This window comes from Haliotis rufescens, unplaced genomic scaffold (assembly GCF_023055435.1).
Source record: "Haliotis rufescens isolate VD_foot unplaced genomic scaffold, xgHalRufe1.0.p SCAF_15, whole genome shotgun sequence".
Classification (NCBI taxonomy): Eukaryota; Metazoa; Mollusca; class Gastropoda; order Lepetellida; family Haliotidae; genus Haliotis; species Haliotis rufescens.
Window position 1 is genome coordinate 8924727 of NW_025963835.1, and position 18873 is coordinate 8943599.

An 18873-nucleotide genomic window follows, 5' to 3' on the forward strand; every position below is an offset into this window, starting at 1 on the left:
TCGCCGACGGTGCTGTGTCATGCATAGTCCCCTTTACGGACAGTTGAGTTGAGCAGCATGTAGACATAATGGAATCGTGTCTGCTGATACTATAGCTGCTGTTCTTGTTGATGCTTGTGTTGTTCCTGAGATGATTGACCCTTATCAAGAATACTTGTGCAGGTTTTGTAAATCTGGGCCGGACATACGTGGTCGATCAGCAACGCTGGTAACAGCGCTGGTTGTGCAAGTCTTGTGATAGTGGTGAGATGATGTCCTAATTGTCTGGCTACGCCAGTTGCAGAGTTGTAGCCTGCAACATCTCAAGGGTAATTCATCTTTGCACAAGCGGCAGTCTGAGTATTTAAATGTAGGACACCGAAACGGCCCACGTGCACAATGCAGGGTTTTTGAGTGAATGTGTGGAATGGACGTCATATTGCATGACATCTTGTCAACATTTTAGTATTTTACAATTAATTCAGATATAATGGAATGGTTACTTCTAAAATAATAACTTGGAACTTGCATTTCCTTGGTTGTTCAGTATAAACACCCTGTAACGGAAATAGAACGAAACTTCCATTATGAAAACAAGTAATATTACGTTTAGTGTGTTTTTTTTAATTTAAAAAAGAAAAGCAAACTACATGTATATCAGATATGTATTATGACCTGATGATTCTCAAATTGAAAAGCGAAAGGTCACACCAGAAATCCGTACATTGTGAAATCAGTAAATAAATCACACAAGGTCAATGAACAATCAACACATCATATTGAAATACACCGGATTAGTTAACAATCATATCAGGCAATACAATGGCTTACATATATGTAGCAACAGCAATAAATAATGGGCCCATCACAAAAGTCAGTGGGCTCACAAATATCCAGTATTTGTCACAGCTGAATGGCTGGAATCAGGCACCGTTCTGGAATCAGGGAATCAGTATTCGAAACCGGCAGAAAAGTCGATGTTTTCCGATATCCCGACGGCACTGGGCCAGTGGATAAGTCGCAAGTCAAGTCGTAGACGTAAGGCCTCGAATCTCCCTCGTCTCGCACTTAAAAACCGACTCTTGACTGAGAAGTAAGCCCAAAGCAGAGGATTATTATGGAGGACCGATACCCAGGGCCAACATTCTAAGTCAAGACCGGGGTGGAGGTTTTTTGTCCAACTTATAAACCGTATAAATGCAAGAAATGCCAGACAAAATAAGAACACATCGGAATATCTCATAGTGAAACAATACAGTGCGTCGCGGTATAAAAGGAATTCGGATGAAAACGTACGAGAGAAAGGCCTCAAGCAGCATGCACACAACTCAAGTCATGATATGTAGGATTAAACACCCTTTCATAATCTACCCTGGTGGCTCAGTTAGGAAACTAAACACGATAATAATGTGAGGTTGCAGGTTCGATTCATGTCATGAATTGTGACTTTTAACCAATCAAAAAATAACATTGCTTTCCCATCCAAAGACCCAGATCTTTTTCTTTTCTTTTACTTGTTAAATTATAATATACTGGGAGATGTGGCGATTTCAGTGCTCACAAATTCGAACGCTTTATTGAAAATAATGCGGTCTGTTCGTACCAAAGCCGCCTCAGTTATGTCGTGTGTTCGGCCAATCCCCTGCCCGCGTCATACCAAGACATCACAGAACAAGGACTTCTAGGGTCGGAGTCAGTATACTGTGTCTGAGTGAGGTGTCCGTGTTAAACTGCGGCATGGTATCTCGGTGGGTTCGCACTCTAAAGTACAAGCACACACTCGACATTGAACCATTTCATCTCACCTCAACTCGTGCTGATAACACACACACACACACTGCAGTTCTTATTTGTTGTATCAACTAAAGCAACATCATAAAAAAAACCATGTATTACTATCACAGAAAGGGTAATGACATAAATGACTTTCTTATAAATAGAAAGTTAAAAGTTATATATGTTTGAAAGAAATACCCGAGTTTCAAAAGAAAGTTGTGTTGCACGTGCGAAATTAACTAGGCGCCAGACGAGTCTACTTCTGTATAGGGGAACAAGTTTCTCCAATATGTTTTCTGCTCCCCATTCGAATTATTTTATCCATTTATTTTGATATTATATTTATTAGGATAAACAAGATAAAATACGTCTCCTCTGTTATTCTTTGGATTGTAAACCATCGGGAACAGAGCCTCGGGCTTGGCCCTCATGTTATACTTTCCCTCGCCTTTCTGCCCCCATGTTTTACAATCCCAGACATGAGGTCGGCGTTGTGGCCCGTCCTGCAGGACAACAGGGCAACGACAGGAGTTTGATGAATGGATACATACATTCACCAAGTACAAAACTAACAAGTAAGCTTCATAGAAGTTTTCAATCCTTTAGTACTGCGGCAGTTATTGTTACAGTGCACAAGCTAAGATAGCAGCATACACGATATTGAGACTTTCAAATGCAAAATATTATCATGATTGAATTTGTCATTTGGAGATTTTGTTACTGCTTCAAGATTTTTCAATGCATTTTCCTCTGAAAGAAGCTAAACAGTTTTTTTATTCAGGATATCACAAGGTCCTGTAAAAAAGTATTTTTGTGCATTACACACGAGGACAACTTATTTCCAAATATTCCAATGAATGAGAAGATCGGCAACAGCCCACCAAATCGCACTGCCCCACATGTATCATAAAAGGCGACTATGCTTGTCGTAAGAGGCGACTAATGGGATGGGGTGGTCAGGCTCGCTCACTTGGTTGAAGCATGTCATCGATTCCAATCGCGTGGATCGATGCTCATGATGTTAATCACTGCATTGTCTGGTCAAGACTCGATTATTTACAGACCGCTGTCATACAGCTGGAATATTGCTGAGTGTTGAGTGAAACAACGAACAATCAATCAATCAACATGATCCCAGAAGAAATATCCATAAACACCGGGTGCCCAAAACATGAACAGTAAAAATTCACAAACAGGCTGTGATCTAAATTATCCATTTTACAGGACTCCAGTCTTTTCAGCAAGGAGACACATGGTCCACAGCCATATTCATTAACTTGCCACTTCAAAATGTATATGTATTTTAGGAATAAGTATTGATAAATGAAAAGGAAGAAACGATACCTTTGCACTGACAGAGTGTTTGGAGCTTATAAGGGAGGATGTCAATTGCATATTAGTTGTCCAGTTGTTTTATAGGAGCAAGTGGCAATTTGAAACCAAGGTTGCTTATTAAACTCAATAGTAGGGAGTTGGAGTGTTGTTTGTGCCCATGCTATTTTCTCTAATTTTCATACTCACGAGTAAAAGTACGATGCGATGTGAATGGTTAATTAGGTTTTGTATTTCGTAACATAAATGGATAGCTTTGAGAATATGATTGTCTTTGTTTTGAATGAGGACAGAATAAAGGGCTGATGCAACAACCAGATCTTGGTATTCAACTGACATTTTACTGGATAACAAACAAAAGTTGGCCAAAATACATAAGCACTTGATTCACTGCCAATGATAATAAATGCTCAATTCTTTTTTTCTTCTTACCGCATCCATGAAAATTGTTGTGTTTCTGACAGTGCTAATTTATCAAGTGCTTGTATATATGGAACTTGTACAACAGCCAGAACATAGGAAACAAAATAGACTTTTCTTCCAACAAAACAAAAGATCTTCCACTCTGGAAAGAAGAACAGATCAACACAGAAGGTGAATCGCCCTGTCACATTTCACATGGTGTCCACAATCAGTATACTGCAGACTAGACCTTCATTTCACACAAGACTGTTGCCATTGTCATGTGATTCAATTATGCTGGGCTGTTCATTCCACCCAGAACAACACTCCCCAATTATCTTGGAAATATTTACACTTGTCATATTGTCAATGAAAGGATAAAGATCATATGCTCCTCAACTCAAGCAATGCACAGGTGATATTGATATACATACAGGCAAGACATTAGCACTGAAACAAACGGAATATAAATATACTGATCCGCAAAAGAAACGCAAGTAACAAATGTTTGGATATTTCCAAAACAGGTAACTTTGCAGCTGTCCATGTGGTAGTTCGGAACCAATTCTGTAGATGTTGGCGATGAATGTGTCGGTATTAGCAAGGGGCGGTCACTTCTGGCTGTCCACTTTATGTTTCAAAAACTTCCTATAAGAATACAGCTTCATGTCTTTGATATTAAAATCATGCCAATCTTATTATATGGATCTGAGGTATGGGGTTTGCACCCATCCCTAGATGTTGATATAATTCATGACAGATTTTGTAAATTAGTCAAACCCCGAATAAAGCTGCGAGAGGGGAGGTTGGTCGATTTTCTGTGAAGGTTTTCAATATAAGAAAATAATCACTTATTGGTTGCGATTGCTGAGCCAAAAATCAAATAGTATTCTTAAGTATGCTACCACTTCGAGTTCAGTAATGCCGAAATGGGGAAAAATACTGAGCTTATGATGTTATAAAACTTGTTATATAAGTATGGTATTGGAGAAGTTTGGCTCCAATGTCCATTCTATGCAGATTTAAGAGACAGCATTTTACCAAAGTATTATTCTGTCCATCCAAACCAGCAAAAACGTAAAATTCTATTCTCAAGCTCGAATCCGCCTTTACTTAACAGTCTAGGGAAATATATTTTCTTAGCACTTAAGAAACGCAATAGATATTTTAAAGATGTCATTAATTATCCTAAGTAGTATTACTGTCCACTATTGTACATCATAAGGCAAACATTTTGGCGCTCTGTCAAATACATATGTGAGTGTGTATATACTTGTCCAATGGGCTCGCTGACTTGGTTGATGCATGTCATCGATCCAAATTGCGTGGATCGATGTTCATGATGTAAATCACTGAATTGTCTGGTACTTGATTTTACAGACCAGCGTCATATAGCTGGAATATTGCTGAGTGTGGCGTTAAACAACAAACAAACAAAACAAACAACATGAGCAACAGTTCATTATGCATCCAATCGACTTCAGTAAAGGTGCATTTGAGCACTCGATTTAAATCATTCCTTCAATGCGAAATAGGGTAACTGACCAAATGCTACACTTCTTAGGCCTGCGCATGTATTTCATGTCAGTTTTGACCGACTACAACCACCCTTTTCATTTTTTCATAATGAAAACAGTCGTATTTCTTTGGCAGTTCGGAATATCATGGAATCCTCCGAACAGCAACGTCAAAATGTGTAGCCTAGAAGTAGCAATACTGAAAAGTAACACCAAATGTGAACATGATTTATTTTTGTTGTAGGTTGTGTCACAGATTGCTGGGTGTTATGGTGGCTTAGACAATGACGATTATCTTAACTGCATACCAGGATGTTAATCTGATTTGTTCACATGATCTTGATAAACTAAATCAATTTCTGAGTGGGAGAATAAATCCTGTATATCCCGCCACAAAAAAACCACATGGACTTCTGTGCGAGTCATTAATATCTTGGCTCATGATATAAAACTCAACGCAGGACGCATAAAACAGCATCAAGCCCTGATACTGCTACATCTTATAATGTACATTAAGATATAACTTGAGAAAAGGTTACATAAAAAGTGTAAATATTGAATGCAGCTGGTGTTTTCTTTTTCAGTGGTTAATATCAGGAATTATGTTTAAACTACTGTCAGAAATGCTAGAAAACTGCTTTTGCCTGTTAAATGGATATAATTTTTCACAAACTGTTGTTATTGAAATGAAGGTTTGAAGTACTTCAGTCACAAGGAGTCCTATCAACAAGTTTACAGGAGACAAATTTGAACGAAAACAGAAAGTCCAATGATGTCAGTCTGAAACGGACTATTGAAATTTGCGCATGTGACTCCGTTATAATGATAATAATGAAGTCTTCATAAAAACATTTAATACACACACAAAAATCAATGGTAGAAAATTCTAGATGTGCAAAATGACAAAATGAGGCTGCGTTTGTTTTGTCAACACTGCTCCCATGATGCATGTTACATTACACTTGCATAGCCATAGCCATTGCCATGGTCCACGACATGGAGTCTGTACTAGGAAATGTATACACATTCTTTACACTTTAGAGAGACGGAGGGGAACCATTAATTAATTTAGATACCGAACTGCCCAAGCTTCGGGGTTATCAATTCATACCACAAAGTCTAAGGTATGATAAGAAAACAAAACAAGTATAGGGGTGGTCTCAAAAACAAAACCGGGACGTAAAAGTACATTAGACAGCTTTGAAACAGGGTGATTAGGCGTACAGTGTACAAGCTTTATGGGCAGAAGGTACCCCCGACTTGTAGTAGAATTCATGAGGATTTAAAGATACAATTAATGTTTCCCAGACTGCACTAACTATTGCTCTCCATGAGATGGGATCTCGATACACTGCGCGTGGCAATGACCGAGCAGTTTCCAGGGGATAATATTCCATCCTGTCTATGAGGTCACATTATCTCCGGACCATTCATAACTATCACAGTCAGGGCGTCCAGATAATTTACCTTGAAGAATCACTCCACTGACTACAAATGGCAGTTGGCAGATGGAAATAAGCACCCATGGTACCATCAGGTGATCGTGACATTGTTTTGCATGCCGCAACCCAAGATATGGGGCTTATTGATGGATTTGTGCTTGTTTTCGAGGCGAAAAAGGAACAACATTTTCGACATTTTAAACAACGTCAGTGTCATTGTCATGGATAATGCCAGTTAATATTACGTCCGGGAATCAGATGCTGTCGCCCCAACCATGAGTAGCCTGAAGACGTCCACACTGGAATATGACATTGTCGACGTCAGACCATCTGAAACTAAAGGTCAACTCATGCAGAAAATTCGTCTGAATAAGAAACCAGTAAAGTACAAGACATGTGTTGGTGGCACAACACTGTCACGTTGTCTTGTCTCACGTACGCCAGTCAGACATTGTGAGCTCAACCTTCTTGTGCCTATCTTGGCTAAGTGTAAAGGGTTCGTGGCAAGACATAACACAACATTTAAAAGTACAGATTCATATACGTCATCAGTAGAGATAAATGCTACCTCAAGAAATCATCTGTAGAACAACAAATACTTCTTGAATCCAAAACTGCAGCCTTCCTTACTTACATAAATTGGGAATTTAACGTGCGCTTTCCGACACATGTGTATTTCGCGCCCGGGCCCGCCAGACCATTTAGTGATTGGTGGAAAAGGGTATGTCCGAAAAGGTGAGGCAACTTAGGGGGGCTTTTGGGGTTGCTTACTTAATCTGGAGAACAAATTTTGAATTTTGAATTATGCCATGCAACCTCCCAATACTCATCCTGTGTCATAGCTTTAAACTATTCCATCATGTTTCCAAGCAAATATAATGCAGTACATATCCTAAATTGCTACCCAATCAACGCACATGTCAATTAAGTACAATAACAGCAATATTTTGAGACCACCCCCAACTCGGGTGACATTTGCACCTGTGAGAATGCACGGGACTGTGTGAGGTCATCACCTCGGGACAGGTGTTAGGTAATTACCTCAGATTATAGGCCGTTTCATACATGCATGACAACACACAAATATTTTCTAAGTTTATCATTATTTTACTTGTAAAAGTACATTTTAAGGGTAGTCACAGTGTCATTTAGGACAGGCTAGATTAGGTCAATTTGCGTTATTTTGATATATGTTTTTTTATAGTCCTAAGACTCGTATTTATTAAATGAAGCCAGAAAAGCATTTTTCTAGCATACCCGACAGTACTCAAGTCTTTTCTCTCTATTTTAGGTTTACTAGTGTCCCAGTCTCAGGTCAATATGGAAGATCACGGTGATGCTATTGGCACACTGACTTATCTATATAAAATTTGGATTTTCGAACGTTGAATAATTCCAAACTTTAGAAGAAATAAAATGTTAAATTCTGGACAATAGTGGAAAGCTGTTGTATCTTGTGAACTGAATCAACCCGAAGTATTGATCAGTGGAGGTATGTTGATTTCTATTACTAAAAACATAGCGCTGTAGCTCTGCTACATCGCCAACGTACTTAGTTTCAAACAGGATTTTAGAACGAAAGTATATAAACTATATTCAGTCATTGAGATGTTTACATACAACACAAAAATATATTTGTACAGCAGCATCAAATATGATTTTTTAATTTTTTAAATAGATGTAGATGTCACATTTCGTTTTACGTTGATGATCAGTCAAGATTATAATCTATGCATGTTATAGGTGCAACACTATGCAGGACTGCAGGACAGAGATGCAGGACTATGTATGACAGAGATGCAAGACTATGTATGACAGAGATGCAGGACTGTATGACAGAGATGCAAGACTATGTATGACATAGATGCAGGACTATGTATGACAGAGATGCAAGACTATGTATGACAGAGATGCATGAGTGCATGACATAGATGCAGGGCTGAATGACATAGATGCATGACTGCATGACATAGATGCAGTACTATGCATGACATAGATGCAGTACTATGCATGACATAGATGCAGGATTATGCATGACATAGATGCATGACTGCATGACATAGATGCATGACTGCATGACACAGATGCAGGACTATGTATGACAGAGATGCAGGACTGCATGACATAGATGCAGGACTATGTATGACAGAGATGCAGGACTATGTATGACATAGATGCAGGACTATGTATGACATAGATGCAGGACTGAATGACATAGATGCAGGACTATGTATGACATAGATGCAGGACTATTTATGACATAGATGCAGGGCTGAATGACATAGATGCAGGACTGCTTGATATAGATACAGTACTATGCATGACATAGATGCAGGATTATGCATGACATGGATGCATGACTTCATGACACAGATGCAGGACTATGTATGACATAGATGCAGGACTATTTATGACATAGATGCAGGACTGAATGACATAGATGCAGGACTGCTTGATATAGATGCATGACTAGGCAGGACATAGATGCAGCACTATGTATGACATAGATGCATGACTATGCAGGACTATGTATGACATAGATGCAGGACTATGTATGACATAGATGCAGGACTATGCATGACATAGATGCAGGACTATGCATGACATAGATGCAGGACTATGTATGACAGAGATGCAGGACTATGTATGACATAGATGCAGGACTATTTATGACATAGATGCAGGGCTGAATGACATAGATGCAGGACTGCTTGATATAGATACAGTACTATGCATGACATAGATGCAGGACTATGCATGACATAGATGCAGGACTATGTATGACATAGATGCAGGACTATTTATGACATAGATGCAGGACTGAATAACATAGATGCAGGACTGAATGACATAGATGCAGGACTGCTTGATATAGATGCATGACTAGGCATGACATAGATGCAGGACTAGGCAGGACATAGATGCAGGACATAGATGCAGCACTATGTATGACATAGATGCATGACTATGCAGGACTATGTATGACATAGATGCAGCACTATGCATGACATAGATGCATGACTGCATGACATAGATGCAGGACTATGTATGACAGAGATGCAGGACTATGTATGACACAGATGCAGGACTATGTATGACAGAGATGCAGGACTGAATGACATAGATGCAGGACTGCTTGATATAGATGCATGACTAGGCAGGACATAGATGCAGGACTAGGCAGGACATAGATGCAGCACTATGTATGACATAGATGCATGACTATGCAGGACTATGTATGACATAGATGCAGCACTATGCATGACATAGATGCATGACTGCATGACATAGATGCAGGACTATGTATGACAGAGATGCAGGACTATGTATGACACAGATGCAGGACTATGTATGACATAGATGCAGGACTGAATGACATAGATGCAGGACTATGTATGACATAGATGCAGGACTGAATGACATAGATGCAGGACTATGTATGACATAGATGTAGGACTATTTATGACATAGATGCAGGGCTGAATGACATAGATGCAGGACTGCTTGATATAGATACAGTACTATGCATGACATAGATGCAGGATTATGAAAGACATAGATGCATGACTGTATGACACAGATGCAGGACTGCTTGATATAGATGCATGACTAGGCATGACATAGATGCAGGACTAGGCAGGACATAGATGCAGGACATAGATGCAGCACTATGTATGACATAGATGCAGGACTATTTATGACATAGATGCAGGACTGAATGACATAGATGCAGGAATGCTTGATATAGATGCATGACTAGGCATGACTAGGCATGACATAGATGCAGGACTAGGCAGGACATAGATGCAGGACATAGATGCAGCACTATGTATGACATAGATGCAGGACTTTGCAGGACTATGCAGGACATAGATGTGCAGGACTATGCAGGACTATGTATGACATAGATGCAGGACTATGCAGGACATAGATGCAGGGCTTTGCACGACATAGATGCAGGACTATGCAGGACTATGTAGTTAGTCTTAATCACATAAATAGAATATATATATATATATATATATATATATAATATATATAATATATATATAATAAATATATATCATATTTATATAGGTATCATGATACAACCTCTTGCTCTATCTACAGAGTACCAAAAAGTGTCTCCCCGTTAGGGGCGCTCTCCACAAGGTCACCTATCAGAGTTACCTCTCCTTCAACCCCCACTTTCAAGCTCTTTTGCAGCATGTGACACATTTGTCATACCCTGGGTAACATCGCTGCCGTCAGTGTGGGTGAGGCCATTACCAGCATCTTGATATTTGCTCTCTAACCCCAAATGTAGTAATGTTTATACTTTTGTTTACGTCTTTTGGAATGCCATCATGGGCTATCCAACCGCTCCTGTAACTTTGAGACAATCTACAAATCTGGTATGGACACAACCTGTCTTGAGCACCTTTACCTGACAGTAACAGTAGACTGTTACACCAACTTGGTTGAAGTTGATTTCCTGCGGGATACCACCCACAGAAACAGTGGTAAACAAGCTCAAACATCACTTTACCAGGCATGGCATACCTGAGAAGATAAGTGATTGAGGATCACAATACAGCTCCAAAAGGTTCAAGCAGTTCATTAACAAGTGCAGCTTTACCCATGAATTCTCCAATCCAGGACACAGTTGGGGAAATGAAGTTGCAGAAGCTGCAGTAGAGATAGCCAAGAATATAACACAGAATGTGCAAGCAGAGTCATCAAGAAGATCGATAAACTGGACCTATAAGCAAATCTGTGTGTGACCCTTAATAGGACATACCGGTAGTCATCATGCAAATGGGTGTTTCTAGTCACAGAGTTAAAGTGTCATTACAATCTAGGGGCGGTCAGGTAGCCTAGTGGTTAAAGCGTTCGCTTGTCATGCTGAAGACCCGGGTTCGATTCCCAACATGGGTTCAAAGTGTGAAGCCCATTTCTGGTGTTCCCCACCATGATATTGCTGGAATATTGCTAAAAGCAGCTAAAATTCAAACTCACTCACTCATTATAACCTAAACTAGCTTCACATTTTCAGTTTCTAACAAAGGCATATTATTTCTTTAAGAGGAAGGATGTAACGTGCTGAAGTGTATAGGAAGATGTACATCGTGTACATCAAGTGTTTGATTATCTCCCTTGTCTAAGTGGTCATTAAACCTACTGACAAGCCTGACCGTCTCTCTCCTTTCATATTGTGTGTGTCACAGACACATGTATGTAACAGGTAGCGCATCTGCTGGAGAGGCACATTTTGGTTCTGTGTTATGAGATTGACGAGAGAGGGAATTGGCAATAGGTTGTACCAGGATACGAAATAAGTTGTCTGCAAACTCCGGTTTGCTTGAAAACATTTTCAAAGGAACCTTTTACCAACTTATACATGTATCATCAAGCCATCGAAACTGATGTTGAATTGTTTGATAGGCATTTCTCAGAAGTTGACGGATCAGGATAGTTCAAGGGAAGTAACTATTGCTTTGTTTTTTCTGTCCTATAGTGTAGAGAATGATGTCTACAACTCTGAAATATAGCACAATAATGATACCCTGAGTTTATAAGCACGTTTGGGCTAAGACATCAAAACTGTTCCCCACTGTGCTGCCAAATAAATGTATTTCTCAGGAGTTTTTTCTATACATATAAGCAGCAGTGTACCTGCATTTGTACAAAGGATTTTCTGGTTTGTTTACATGCCGCCGCCATCCCATGGCAGGGGTACTGCTCCAACGTCAGGCAATAAATACTTGTGAGTGGTGAGTGGTGAGTGGTGAGTGGTGGATGCTACCAGTAGGGCAGGACATGTTTACCCTTTTCACAAACACCTGGTGTCATACCTGATTTTCAGCGGTCCATTCAAATGGTTTTCACAGCTATTGTGCCCTTTAAGCCAAATGGAATCTGTTTTGGCAGATTATCCAGACTGGTTATTCTGTTGCACTGACATTTTATGTTTATTTGAAATTAATTGGAAACGAGATTTGCGCATTTCTTATACAGACAACTTACCAGTTATATTCCAAACAAAGGTTACCTTTTTATTTTTTCATTTTTTATCCTCTTCCACCTTCCTGCTCCATCTGAAGCTGAGCATGGAGAAACACAAAGTGATATTGATGTAATCACAAACAAGTTCCTGTTGAAGCTATCGATGTAACACTATCTTGTACCTAATGTGGTATCTAATGACAAACCAAAGTCCAATAGTTGTTTTTCTTGAAACAAGGCGGCCTTGTAGTAGCTAGTCTATAGTAGATTGTCTCAAAAACAAGGTGCTGTTGGAACCATGAAGTCGAGTAATTGTTTATGTTATAGTCAGTTTGTAGTTCCAGGTTATGTGGTATCACTTTCAAGGTCCTGTAAGAGCCATTGTCATACCAGATCATGTAGAGAGTGAGAGCTGGTGTGTGACTTAATTGCCAAGCAATCTGAAGGACGGAGGTGGGCATCATCTTGGGATGGTGAGGACATGGTACTTTGTGTGGAGGCCTGATGTGACAAAGGTTTTGTGTGTTTGCTGCTGCACCCATGGACCCCAGATCCTGGTGTGAGAAAAGTTTCCAGCTTGTCCACGCAGGCATCCTGATAGTCATGCACCCATCTGTTCAAGAAACATACATATATATATATTTATATATAGATACATACAGGAGATATCTTATAGTTGTGAGGAAAACCCTATCCACCGCACTAATGCAACTGCTAACGGCTTGTTTGAATCAGCTGCACAAACAAGGCAAGGTCATGGAGACCATCTTCGATAGTCATTTATAAAACCAGAAGGGACAAATTCGTCAAGTGACAAAAGGGAATTTCTTATTTCACTTCAGGAAGGACAAGAAACTGAGACATCATTGAAGGCAACAGACAAGCTCCAGCCTCCGTACGACCATGGACACATAATACGATATATTTAGGGTCCATGGTACGACTCCATGATGGCCTCACTAAAGGTACTCACACAGTACTAAATCTACTAATGAAGTCATTTTCTCTGGATGACATGAAAAGTACCATGCACATTCCAAAAATGGAATTATTAATTGTACTGTCAGCATTAATGGAACGACTCTAAGAACCCATTAAAATGCTAAAACTTCTAATAGCTTGGGGAAAATCTATGGCTACTGCAGCCAGGGTGTCTGCTACACGCTATGGATATTTCCTCAATTACACACATAAAAGACTGAAGTACAATATCTTTGAGGTCCCTACCACAATATATTGACCTGAATCAAGTCATCGGCAATACACGATCCCTACCTTAAGTAGAACTGGATTATCCTGACAGGCTTTTATGTCCCTTCAGAGCTTCGAGATACTTTATTAAAGCAACTTAAGACCACAGAAAGCATAGAAAACAGCTGTTCATGTCAGGCAAGCCGTGTTAGAAAACAGTGGTGAGATGGCTCAAAAACACCATAGAAAATATCTATTTACATTTAGTACTAGCGACTCCCTATCCCCAACACCAGGCGGATCATCCAAGCCCTCTATCAGAGGTAGCACTACGCATCGAGGCAGAAGCTGATCGCCACCTTGGCGAACACCTCATTATCATTCTAATTTGTCAGACATTACAAATGGCGAAGATGGCCATTCCTCGATAGAATAGAATACACATCTCGGCTTAGCGCAAGTACCCGATTGGGTAGTGTACTGTCTCGTATCAGAGGCCCATAACCCTGGTAATGGGGTGGATAAAATTGACACCATATGGTCGCATCCTACATCGATTCCGGTCGGCCGTATGCTGACAGAAATGTCTAGGTCATTGGATGAAGACTTCTCCAAGCTCACACCTACGTCGTCATTTGGCTTGTCGAGCTCAGAAATCTAGCACAAAACAATGCACTACCCCTCCTACAGTGGTCCAACCTACTCATCCACCCTCACAGCAAATTGCCTCACCCAACACTGGACAGATTTCATCTGCATGTTTGGTTCGTCTTCAAAAGACGTTAAGTGTGAAGGGCTATTCAGCATGGACAGCAAAAGCTATAGCTTTAGCTCATCGTCCCTCTACCAGAGGACTATACAATGACAAGTGGGGATCATTTGAGACTGCGTTACCATAATTCCTAGCCAAATACCTCCTACATATGCGTACCCAAAGACACTTGAAAGGTAGCACCATTACTACGTACTTGGTTGCACTTAACTCAGTGTTGGCCGATCCGTAAAACCGCAAGATGACGCAAGGTCCCGGAACTACAGGCGCTACTACACTCACTCCAGCTTGAGGATCAGAAGGCCAAGTTCTGACCCCCAGCTTGGGAATTGAATGAGGTTTGCGCTGGCTCCCTTCGAGCCACCGCAATGAACCCTCACTTTATGACCTCACCAAGAAAACAATTTTTCTCTTGGCTTTAGCCAACGCGGCGCGGGTGAGCACTTTACATCATCCGTGTCCATTTTGAGCATGGTAGGCAGAGAGCATCTCAGGTTGTGCTGGGATTTCAAAGCGAAAAATCAACTTCCAGGCAAACCAGACGATCCTCCACCACCCTACCAATCTCAACGATTGTGGGGGTTGAAAATGAGGGTGAACTCCTATTGTGTTTGGTATGTGCTATGAGTTTTCATCTGCCACTCCAAAACTAGACTTGGCTCGCGGAAACGTTTATTCATTTCGGTATCCCGTATGTCCAAGACAGATGTCAGTCACAACACTATATCACTATGGTTACGGGCAGTCAACTTGTAGTCTAATGAGATTGCTAAACCTAATCCGCCAAGGGCGAACAACCCTCACGAGATCAGTCTACCTGCAAATAATTATTCATGTTAGTTAGTTAACCGTAATTAAAACAGAACTAATAACTGCCAAATGCTACTACAGTACATTTGTTTCCAGTTTGGATGGTGGGATCAAGCTTCATGTCAAGGGCAAGGCAACAGCTATCCCCACAGTGTCCTGAGCTGGTGCCCCACAAAAGGATCTTCAGCTGTGGTTATACACCTGGGCTCTAACAACCTGGGTTTGATCTAGACAAGCCAGCTCCTTCTAGATATGGAGATATCCATCAAGTGAATCCAGGCTCACTCACGTTTGTTTTTCTGACATTCTTCCACGCCATTACTGGCACAATGCATGTGACCCACGTAAGGTAGAAAAGAGCCGATCTAAGCTAAACAGGCGGCTGGCCAACCGTCTCCGTGACATAAACTTTTCATCCATCCCCCATCCAAAAATAGTTTCTACTGAGTGATCCTGGTTTCAGTGGCAGGGAACCCACCTTAGCTTTAAGGGAATCCAAGAATACATCAGAGATATCCACAATGCCTTGGTACCAATTTCAAAGATAGTCATAAATAAAGAAAGTAATCTCATGAAGCAATCCTGGCGGGCACTCGAATAATCATCTGTGGCTGTGGGGTGGTGCGGTTCTTCTGGGCTACCTCCCATATCATCATTATTGATATTAATATATATACCAATTAGGGTTTCCGGTTACCTGCTTTCCAGCGGGAACCCAGGCTGAGTTCCCTTCTTACCAGTTGGAAGCCAGTCTTTCCCCGGTTTTCACTCGGGAATCTAGTAACAATTATATTTCACAATGCAAATTGCCACATAGCTGGGCCTTGTGGCATTCGCTCCAATTTAGACCCGAGCGTTGGTCGGGTGGCGATGTTTCCGTCATTTGGGCCTTAGCATTAATTATCCATTAACAATTATGTTTGGCGATGCAAGTGGCCACATAGCCTAATTTGGCCTAGCCTTGTTTTGCCATTTAGGCCTTTAATAGTATTTACTCCTTTCTAAATTGGGGTAGTGTAATGGAAGTTTACACTCTACACTCGCCACAACCGGAACAGGAAGTTACCTTGGTTCATACGGTTGTTTTTAACATCCGGGGTTTTGGAAAGGGATATTTAAGCACGTGCGTGCCGCACGAGCTTGAGTCAGCGTCTGGCTCCGGGGACAGGCTTGACGGAATCTGTGCACACGTGCGTTTGGTATGGTAAGATAATTGTATTAGTAGTAGTTTGTTCTTTTTATTTGCCCAGTCACACCATTTTTCTTTCTGTGTAGGTTATCATGTTTGTTATAATGGGATAGATTTAGAACGTAGCTTAGTAATATTTTCTGCTGGAAATTGTGTGCCAGTGTTGGTTAGGCTAAAGAAGTTTCAAAACTTTGGACCCGGTGTGTCAACCGAGTGTGTTAGATATGTTCGAGGACTGTGACTAGTAAAAGCGTTTGACGCCTCCGTGTCTATCGTTAGATATTGGTAATACTTCCATTGGTTTGTAACCAGTTTGTGTAGGAACATGTAACACATGTATACTGGTCGATAATACTTCCATTGGTTTGTAACCAGTTTGTGTAGGAATTTGTAACACATGTATACTGGTCGATAATACTTCCATTGGTTTGTAAACAGTTGTCTGAACATGTAACACATGTATACTGGTCGGTAATATTTCCATTGGTTTGTAACCAGTTTGTGTAGGAATATGTAACACATGTATATTGGTCGGTAATACTTCCATTGGTTTGTATTTAGTGGAGTCTGAACTAGAAATTTATGTATATCATTTGCAAATACTTGAAAATGGTAATAAATCAGTATGTGGAATAATTTTGTAGTTTGTCCCTTGTTTAGGATTTAAGCCTTACTCTCTCACTCAGAGTGCCACCCAAACTGGGAGAACCTCTTGTTTGAATTTTTGTAAGCGTAACAAGAGTTTATGCAAACTCTTGAGGCGGGAATGAGTCTATAAAAGTAAATCGCTTACAGTAGCCCTTTAGAACCTCCACAACCTCAGCCATTAAAATCCACTGTTGCATCTTTGTCATTCCTTTAAAATAGCCCAGCTTCCTCCGGTAAGTGGGCTCTGCAATAATGCCCACCACAACACTGTACATCAACATGGGAAGATGGAGAGATCATGAAATAATAGCTCCAGCTACATTGAACACAGTATCCATCTAAGAAGTGGTGACGAGCTGCCAAAGGAAATACATTTTCAAACGTACAAACCAATATTTCAGGGACTGTACTTACTGCCTAGGCCCTCTGGTTGCAGCCAAAGTTATAGTTACCTAGTAACTGATCGCCCCTTTTCTTTTGAGATTCCACGCACGCCAGAAATTCAAGGTGAGTTAGCCCTTGAATTATTGGCAAATCGGTGTAGGCGGATCTGTGGCTTACCCATATAATCATAGATCTAGGTGAAAAACTCCTGCATGTTAGATTCGGATGTAACATTGTACGAGATACTGAGAAATCATGTCAATGGGAGACACAGTACCTGAAAACATGTCGAATATACATAAATATTACTGGCATGAAATGAAAGTGATGTCATCAGTGGGAAAGGACATCACATTGAGAAGCCCTAGAAGTGGCAATGGTGACTTTTGTTAGCCTAAAGGTGCAAAAGGTAGTATCTACTGGAATTGATGTCAGAAGGGATCTCATGAGTAGTTACATTAGTGCAGAGGACCAGGTTTTCCCCAACTATTAGATATGCATGGCAGTAAGAGGACGTCTGTTGAAAAATCTAAACATTTTATAGAGTGATTGCAGCCAAAACAGGAATTTACGGCGCTGGAGTATTCTTACACATGATGGTAACAATTGTTTGATTTATATACACATCACCAAGTTATAAACATCTGCATTCAGTGGAATATCTAGTTGGAAACCTGGCTTGAACAGTGTATGTGAGGGATGTCACCAAGTCACACCATGTTTGTCTGTGTGATTTCATACGAGTCAGCAGAGACTGCATTGGTTGACAAGAGGACAACAATGGTCCACTTGATCCAAGGGCGCTACTCTGATTTACAGCACATAGTTCAAGGTCATAAGTAGACACGGTAATGAATTTTGTAATTATCTTTCGACATCAACCAATAGTTATCATTGTGAATAATTCTAAGAATACCACCTCTATTACATCAGTTGCCATAAATTCCTGTTTATGCTGAGAACCACACTATCAAACAATAGTTATCATTGTAAATAATTCTAAGAATACCACCTCTATTACATCAGGAATTAATCCCTCCCACCTCCCCAAATATCTGCATCTAGTTGATGAGGGTAATGGGTTGAAAGAAGTGAGTAGATTCCCGCCTTGCGCATGTGTGGTGGCGCCCCTGGCAAGGGATAGGGTTTCCCGGACAACTATAGATATGTTGGCAGTGAAGAGGACGTCTGTTGAAAATTTATAAAAATTTATAGTGTGGTTCTCAGCATAAACAGGAGTTTATGGCAACTGATGTAATAGAGGGGAGGTATTTGCAAGAATTATAATGATTTGATTTTCAGTGATGGTCTGAACCTTTATAATGCCACAATGCTTGCACTACTATAATACAAAGTGAGAGTCTGTATACTCTCTCTATTTAGAACATGTTTGTTTGCAACTCCTGCGATAGATCATAGGCAACTGCAAAAGCTCATGGATTTGAC

At 40.4% G+C, this 18873-nt stretch overlaps 1 protein-coding gene across 2 annotated transcripts in view; it reads right to left on the reverse strand.

Annotated features, from left to right (window-relative positions):
* Positions 1-740: 740 nt before the first annotated feature.
* The window catches only part of LOC124147153 (NAD(+) hydrolase sarm1-like), an 81733-nt gene continuing 63600 nt past the window's right edge, over positions 741-18873 (reverse strand). The window contains exons 8-9 of one of the 2 annotated variants that reach the window (XR_006862762.2): positions 12480-13046; positions 741-6784 (exon numbers count right to left, since the gene is read on the reverse strand). Coding sequence is in view for 1 of the 2 variants with exons in the window: in XM_046517762.2 (XP_046373718.1) it covers positions 12818-13046 (229 nt within the window). In the remaining variant the exon portion in view is untranslated. Of the gene's footprint in view, positions 13047-18873 lie in introns of both variants that reach the window. The other variant, XM_046517762.2, reaches the window with a different exon arrangement.